The 8,783-nt window shown below is 40.3% G+C and overlaps 1 protein-coding gene across 5 annotated transcripts in view; it reads right to left on the bottom strand.

Moving 5' to 3' along the window:
* Positions 1–767: 767 nt before the first annotated feature.
* Positions 768–8,783, bottom strand: part of NFIA (nuclear factor I A) — a 369,211-nt gene continuing 361,195 nt past the window's right edge. For all 5 annotated transcript variants that reach the window (XM_044238349.1, XM_044238346.1, XM_044238345.1 and 2 more), the window contains one exon: positions 768–8,262. In XM_044238349.1, the coding sequence (XP_044094284.1) occupies positions 8,245–8,262 (18 nt within the window). In that variant the 3' untranslated portion in view covers positions 768–8,244. The remainder of the gene's footprint in view (positions 8,263–8,783) is intronic.

The following is an 8,783-nucleotide window of genomic DNA, read 5'->3' as shown; positions in this document are numbered from 1 at the left end:
GGATGGACCCTCAAGTTGAAGGAGCCAGTGGACCTTGGACCGGATGCAGCCTGTATATAGAGTGAGGGATTACCTGAGAGCTGGGTACTATTCCTCCTTTTCCTGGAGCCAATAAACCCGCTTTTACTCTCAAACAAACAAACAAAAAAACAAAAACAAAACCAAAACCCAAAAAAACTGATACAGCTGGCTGGGTTCCCCTCTGCAGTGCCAGCACCTGCCACCCCCCCCCCACCCCTCACTGCCCCACCCCGTCCTCTCAGAGGTCTGTGACCACCCATGTGGGGCCCCCTACCCCCCCTTCCTGGTGACCCCTCTCCATACACATCCAGGTCTCAGCTGTGTGGAGTTCCTCCCTGGAGCCCCGAGCTTCTGGTAGCCCAGCCTTTGCCTTCTGTGTCCCCAGCTCCAGCGCCGCCGGTGGCTATAATCCTACAGGTCCTCATCACGAGGCCACGGCAGAGCCCCCTCTTAGCAAACCTATCGGACCCTCTTCCTGACTTGACTGGGTCCCAGTACAACATCTAAAGCTCCTCGGACAGTATCAGGCACACAGGAAGCACAGGGGACTGTTAGGATCCGCATGGGTTGAAGTCGCTGAGAAAACCAGCAGCGCCCACCAGAACCGCTTGAAGGGCGCCAAGGGGCTTGGCATCTTTCAGGGATAAATGATGCAAATTCCACGGGGCAGAAAGGCCGATCCATCCCCTTCACTGTCACCCAAATACAACCACCCGGGTGTGATTTGAAGCAAATGATGACACGACTTCCAGAGCATTAGCAATTTTTTATTTTTCCTTTTTTTGTTGCATAGGAAATGCAGTACTTGCTTCCAGTAATTGTATCGTAATGTGAGAAGGTGGTAGCACTAATGGTTGAATACAGAGTTAAACTAATCCACACCAGCTCAAAAAACCTGTGGAGATTTCGTTGAATAAGAATGGACGCCCACAGTGATTCTCAACCAATTACAAATTTTCACAGAACACAGTAAAACTAAAAGGGTAGCTATGAGAGTCAATACAAGTATACGAGAGGCACAGGGGGCCCGGCTCATAGAAACCAATGTCAAACCAAGTTATTAACACGGGGGGGTATTTAGTTTCACAACAGATCTCTTTTCATCTCGGGAAGTGTTCGGTCCCCTCCCCCTGCAATTTGAAATGAAAAACCCGAGGTATCTTGAGCGGACAGACTGCCAAGGGTGGTGGGGAAAGGTCCCCAGGGAACTAACTTGGTTCTGCGTAAGAGGTCAGGGTGTAGGGAAGGGGAATCGTGTATTTGCCTTGAAAATTCTTTCTTGAGGACCTCCTAGAACCCGAGAAAGCTCCAGCTCTAGGTCTAGTATCTCGGGGTGACACCACCCAATGCCTTCACAGTGCAGACAGGCTGGTCTGAGACCAGGAAGAAAAAAAAATATGAAGCTGGCAGCGCTCTTAATACTCCCTCCCCACGCTGCATGGGGCCTCGTGACCTTCGGGGGAGATGTTAAAAAAAAATGCTGATTTATATAGACTGTTACTCAAAAAATAAAATAAAATGGAAAATAAGAATAACACAGATAGAATCAAAGGCGGGAAGAGCTTCTGTCATTTTGAGAAGTGGAGCAGAACAGCAGGAAAAAGAGCCCAATTCATGGGACACTACTTGTCCTTAAAAGCACTGTGGAGATAAAAAAAAAGTTCACATTGCATGACCTGGTGAGTGTTTTCTACCATAAAGGTGTTCTGGTTGGACTCAAGGTGGCACTTCCACCATGTATAGAAATATATATAGAAATATATATTGCTGTGGTCCAGACACATTTTGGAAATTAGTTTTTTTTTTTTTTAAATTAAATTGCATAAGGAGCCCACATGTGAAACTCGGGATGCCTGGCACACAGGCGAGGTCCTGCCCCCACACACAGCTGCCTCCCCGCTCCGGTGCGCTCAATGGCAGGTGGTCCCCTATCTTTCTGAGCATTTCCGATACCTACTCCCCATCTCCCCGTTCCCCTCATCTGGTTATGTAATCTTCTGGGGGCATAAAAGGCAGATGAGTGCTGGTTTAGGGGGGAAAAAAAAAGTGAGATGAAGCTGATTTAATTTGGGAAGCAAGTTGTTTCAAATTTAGACCAAAAAAGAGTAGATTTAAAAAATCCCGTGTTAATAGCAAACTCCTTTTTCTTATGAATCGGGCCCAAAGTTTGTACAGAGTTTTATTTTTGAAGAAAATATTGCAACTGTGCATGAAACTAAATAGCCATGTGATTTCTTAAAGATTTTTTTTCATTATTTTTTTCTTTTAATATGAGGAAGTCTGGTGTGAAGACGGATCAAGCATGGGTACCTGGCGGAACATTGTCCATTAAGAAAACGCTTCAGGGTCAGCATAGCTTCAGTCAAAGGTTAAGGAAAATGTCCCTCGCTTGGAAATGTCCTCAGAGTGTCCTTGTAGCACAGTTCTTGAAACCCAAATGGTCGTTTTGAGACAAAAGTCTTGCCAGGGACTGATTTCTGAAATCAACCACCCATGCTTGTCCCCTAGGAGAAAGAAAACAAAACAAAACAAAAAAACAAAACGAAAACAAAAACACAAGTAATACTGAATTTAAGTAAATGTATACCTCCAAAATACTGAAAACAGCCGAAATCAAGAAAGACAGAATTTGCGTTCTCAGTGAAATACCTTTAAACCTAGCTGACAAGAACCAAGTCAGAAAAAAAGACTAACATAACTTTGAGTAATATTCATACAGTTCACTAAGCATTATGGAATAGCATGCATTAATATTGTAGGGTTATTTTACATCGCCTATACCAGAAGGTCCTGACTGACAGACAGCGAAGGCTACCGGTGTAGAAAAATCTTACTTCAGAAGAGCAATATAATACAGATTTCACAGGCACTACATTTTAATATATCAGGTATTATGCTGGTTTTCTTATAATTCTTTCTGTCCTAAAGCTGGCATTTTAACAATGACCAAAAAGGCAAGGATTGAAGTAAACGGAAAGTAGATACCAAAGTTGATATAGGTTTTTTTTTTTTCTTCAGATAGATTAGTGCATAGTTCTCATGCAGATAAACACTGCTATGCATTTACACTGTTGGAAAGCAGAGTGAATTGAGCCCAAGTTGTCACATTGGTGTAAATCATTTTGTCAGCCTGTAATAGCACCATGTAATGGATTTGCATTAAACATTAAATTGATTTCAGAATTGGTGACACAGTATTCACTACAGTTAAGTGCTATGGAATAGCTTCAATGTTACCTGCTATCTATCAAAGCAATTTTCATCCCACTGCTTTTTTTATTGGAAAAAATAAAAGGAAAACATACACGACACTAATTAGGCAAATGCACAGCCTTGGACGTGGAGAAGGCAGAGCGGGTTTACTGTCAAACAGTAAATACATGCATTGACTTCAGGACGAACTTGGCCTTGGAAGCCGATTCGAATGAAAGCTCTGCCGGTGGGCAGTGCAGCTTTCTGAGACCGTCCTAGGACAGATCTCGGAGGGCGGGTGGTGAGGTGCCACTGAAGCTCTCCTTACATTACCATGCCAGTTGTGTTTGAAATTTGTTCTATGGAGGCCTGCTACCGGGGGGAAAAACACTGAAAGAAAGGAAAGAAAGAAAGAAGGATGGGGAGACAGAGAGAGACAGAGAGAGAGACAACCACAACTATGGACAAAAAGATATATCCAGAGACATGACGCAAAGTACATTAAATGACATTCCTAGAAATCCCTCCCCTCCCCCCAAAAAAAAATCACAAGGAAAAAACTGTTTTTCTTAATCCGGATTTCGTAAATACTTTTTGACAGAATTCAACATATACGGGGATAAGGGGTTGAAAAAGTAAAAGGCAAACTTCTTTGAGATGGGTTTTGCATATTCCTGTGGGCTGACTGAACACCGTGACTCTGGAAAATTTGGGTTCCCTTACACTTCGACTGTCAGAGAACGAAGACTGCAAGTGTGGGGAGGTGTACCTGTTGGCTTGTGGGGGAGGGGCGCCCACACCTGACTGTGGGGTGGGGGTGGGGAGGGGCTGACACCAATAACTGCCATGCCAGGGTGTGAAGAAACTTCTAGAAAAAGTTCGCTCGAACCTCAGAGGAAAGTAACAGGCTCTGGGATGGAGAGAGAGGGGCCTCCGCCCATGAATGATCAGAAAAGGAGCATTTTAGTGGCAAGGGGATGGGTCAGAAAAAAAAAAAAAAGCATATAGAAAAATGATCAGATTTAGTGTTTGTGCCTCTGACTTCAGTTCCCAAAGAAAAACCACAGAGAGTGAGTTGAGGGACTTCTCTTTGTCAATATTGTTAATGCCATTTGATGGGAGAGAAAAAATTCCAATGTGTCTCAGAATCAAGGGCAGGGCCTTTAATTGGCCAGCCCTCAGCCTGTCAGTCTACACACCCCAGGTAGCAAAGTCTTCCTCAAACATCTTCGCTTGGCTTTCATCTAAAAAGGTAAACACTCGGATTGTTGGTGTTTCTTTTTTCCTGCTTGATCACAACTGAACTACAGTTTCCTGCTGCTTTCTGGACAATGAAACATGAACAAAAATGTAACTTAGTGTATTTAATACTTGACCCCTGTTCGTTATCACCCTAGACTGCTTCCTTAATGTTTTAAAGCCTTTAAAACATTTTTTTTTCCTGCAAATCTGTTCAGAGTTCCCTAATTTTAGCTTCATCAAACTTAATACAACAAAATACCTTCAAAAATACAGCATACCTGTAACGTCCATTTACAATGGTTTTTCAGTAGACCTATACTTCTCAAGCATAGGAATATGCTATACCATTGAGAGAAAAAAAAATAACTGTATTTAAATACTTACAAAAAAAAAGGAAACAGGAAAGTTTTAAACTTAAATCCAGTTCCCAAAAGGGGGAGGGGCGGGAAAGAAAGAAAAGCAATTCTATGAACGCTGCCTTTATAATGGACAATCAGAAATTTCACTAGGCTAATTTGACAGAAATTTTTCCTCATTTAAACAACATTACAAAAGTCCTGCATTATAAAATAGGGTAGAATAAATCAGTGTAATCAATAAAACTATACAACAATACAAATTACATATCTTCTGAGTGGGCAGTTTATTCTCTCTCTTTGCAGTCATGACTACAACATGCTCACTAAAAACAACTAAAACTGCCCAAACTATTGCTTAGTTTGTTTTGTTTTAAAAAAAGGGTGCAATTTTATTGTATATACAACCAATTTACTGGTAATACCTTGGCTTATCGCAAGGTTCTGACAAAATGTTTGTCTAGGCTTTTTTCCCTTCACTGTGAAGCACTGAAAGCTGCTATTTTTTTTTGAGTTTTTTTTTTTGTTTTTGTTTTTTTTACTTTTTCTTTTTTTTAGTGCACATATGTCATAATAAAGTAATGCCCAGCTAAGTGCTATAGGGGAAGGCAAAGTATGCTGGCTGGCTATAGGAAGTGACACCATATACTGACAATCACACCATACAACAGCGCCAAACGACTATTCAACCACTTATCAGACACATATGAAAATCCAAAATGTTTTATTTTATTTTTTTTTCCTTAAATAGAGATAACCAGTAAACAATTTTCAGAACTTGGAAGTTTAAAAACGTGCATATAAAAATGGGCATTATATACTTTTTATTGAATGTGGATTGACTGCAGTCTGCTAAGAAAAATGGGGTGTGGGAGCTGAAGAAAAAGGAAGTTGTCTTTTTTTTTTTTTTTAAGGCTTGCTTGTGAAAGGAACAGTTGTAAAAACAAAATTGCTTGAAGCAGGGTCAGCTTAGTGCTTCACAGTTTGACTGCTTCTCTAAGAGGAGCCCTTCCTGCGCACGTGCATTCAAAAATCACAAAAAAAGTACAAAGACAAACACCTAAAACACACTGCGTCAAGTGCAGCACCGACTTTGGTCAAATAAAAAAAATAAAAGAAAAATTAATAATCGCTAAGCTTTTCTACACGATATAAGCAGGTATTGCATATTTTCATATATCTGGGGGGGAATAAAGGAAGACTCCAAATAAATTGTAAAATGCAGCAACATCCAAAATACTGATATTCTAAGCCATCTACAGATCTCAGAATAGCACTGCCACTGACCACAGAGGACAATAAAGACTACTCCTATCTGCGGAACAACTAACTCTCTATTTAGTTCTAGATGTTGAAACTGACGATGGCTGACATAAAAGTCACATTTACAAAAAGTGTCTCCAAATGCTTGACTAGGGAAAAACCCCTTTCAATAGAGGAGCATGTGCAACAATTCCACAAATAATCGCTATCCAGGGCAAGGCACATTGATATGGAATTTTTGTTTTCGTGCAAATTAAGGAAAAAAAACAAAACAAAACAACATTGTTTCGGGGGGAAAGATGAGGAGCAAAGTGTCTTCCCAAGAATTTCAGTTACTTGATTGTATAGGACAGTAGTAGAACCCTTCTGAAGGGCTGAAAAACATAGTTTAAAGGCAAGTGCCTAGAGTAGGGATTACAATATTGTGTCTTAATGCACTCTACTTTATCCTACATTAACTATATAAAAATTAGTTACTAACACTAGAACATGCAGAGACTTTCTCTGATCAGCAGGGCTTGCCAACCAGAACGTATATATATGTATAGTATAGGAAACCTTCTTGAAGTTGCATGGGAAGCAAAGGGGTGCTTCGCTGTCTGGTAGAAAAATCACTTGCACTTTTTTTTGTTTTTTTTGTTTTTTGTTTTTTGTTTTGTGTGTGTGTGTGTGTGTGTGTGTGTGTGTGTATTTTTTTTTTTTTTTTACATAAGCTACAGGACATTTGGGGGTGCAAACTTTTTTTTTTTCCCTAACAGGTACCCTTGATCTGAATGGGCACCCACCAGCATTTGTGTCAGTATTGGTTTATTATTATTATTGTTATTTTTTTTTCCCCATAGCCCAGTTCAGGGGCGCAAAGGTCTTGAAAAGTTCTGGACAATCTCTGGTACAATGAAGTGTCTGATAACTGATAAATCCTATGTTGCTGGATACATGTAAAAATTTTCAGAATTGGCATAATCCATTATAGTGACTTCTAGCTTATAAAATTAACAGATACCATGATTTCATTTTAGTTATGTGCTTTGATAACAGAAAATAATTAATTAGCATTTAATGTAGTTAACATATCGTGGTAAAAGCACCATTAGATTTGTTTTTTGTTTTTTTTTTTTTTAAATTTTCCTTCAGTTTTTAAAGGGATACAAGTTTAACAATAAAAAACATAAAAAGCAAAAATAGCTCCCCTTTTTCTTGCAAGGCTGTTTTTTACCCCGATAATTTAGAGTCCCGGGGTGGAAGGACTTGAAAAACAAAAATAGAATTTTCAACAATCTCTATCTTACAAAGATATTTAGCTATCCAATGAAATTGCACTTTACTCATTTCAAAATTCGATTGTTTTGATTGATTCCTGTCAGTTTCTGTCAAAACAGACCATCTTCCCCATTTCCATGTGAATTTGTGTGTCATTGTTGAAATTGTTGAAAAAAATGTTTTTTTTTTTTTTTAAATGTAAGTGCAGCATTTCACAACTTTTAAAAAACTGAATAGTAGTAGTAGTAGTTTGTCATTTCGGAATTGTTCTGCAATGTGAGTGGATTCACTGTCCTTGTGGGCCATGTTATATATTTAACTGCTGACTGCTGAACCAAACCAAACTAAAAGAAAAAATAAAAAAGGAACATAACTGCATTTTCTTTTTCCAATATGTTACAGAAAAACATTGCCCTTTGACTGTCCCATAAGTTACATATTGCAGATCTCAGCTACTACAAAAGATTTAGTTCTCCATGTGCCTCCTGATGACTCAAGGAGGCTCACACCTGTGTGGGTAAATTCATGAAATACTGTGAAACAGCCAGGCTCCGTAAGGAAAGTGTGTTACAATGGGAAGTCAGTGAGCAAGGGTAGACCTCCACTAACCACGTCACCTAATGCTCACGCTACCACAGAAAACACTCCAAATGTTACAAAGCCCAACCATTTCCAGCACCATATGAGAAAATTACAACAGTCCCTAAAGTATTTAAAAAAAAAAATCCCAAAAGGTTATGGCCTTTGCTGTTTGACCATAATGCTTGCTGTTTCCATGTACAAGTTGATTTGATTCTCCCCTTCCACTGACAGTGAAGTTGTAACCGCGCTGGGTTGAGGATGCGTCCATGTTACAGTGTTGAGAAGGGGTCAGGTGGTCTGTCTGGTGGATGGTGGGACGCTGCGACTTTTATCCCAGGTACCAGGACTGGAAGACAAAAGGAAAAGAGCGATTAGGGGTACAATTTGGAAAGTGACATATTTTAGAAGTTCCTCTCCCGACTGTGAAATTGGGATCTATATTAGGAATGAAGTGGGGGAGGGGAGAGGGTTTTCTGGGACTGGAAGAGAGGAGTGATAGACAGTAGTAAATCCTGAGTCACTGAAGCTGATCTTAATCCTCCGAAGTTGAACCTCAGTGTCTTCATTGGGATTTGCCAACATTCAGAGTGTGTCTCAGAAATGAAGTATTTATGTCCACTTGAAATACGCATATGGGTTTCACAGTCGGGCGGGGCAGCTACAGGAGGGTGAGAAGCTTGATCATCCTGTCACTGAATCCTCAGTGTCCAGCACAGTGCTTGGAGTAGAAGGTTCTCCACAAAGAAGTATTGAATGAATGGACAAAGGGTGAGGGAAGAGGCTTCTTGTGCTGATCAATGTCTACTTGGAGGTTTTTCACATCTCCTTTTCCATGAGATGGAGGCACTGAAATCAGTGTCATCACAT

The sequence above is a fragment of the Neovison vison genome, chromosome 2 (assembly GCF_020171115.1).
Source record: "Neovison vison isolate M4711 chromosome 2, ASM_NN_V1, whole genome shotgun sequence".
Taxonomy (NCBI): domain Eukaryota; kingdom Metazoa; phylum Chordata; class Mammalia; order Carnivora; family Mustelidae; genus Neogale; species Neogale vison.
This window is presented reverse-complemented; position numbering and strand designations above follow the sequence as displayed.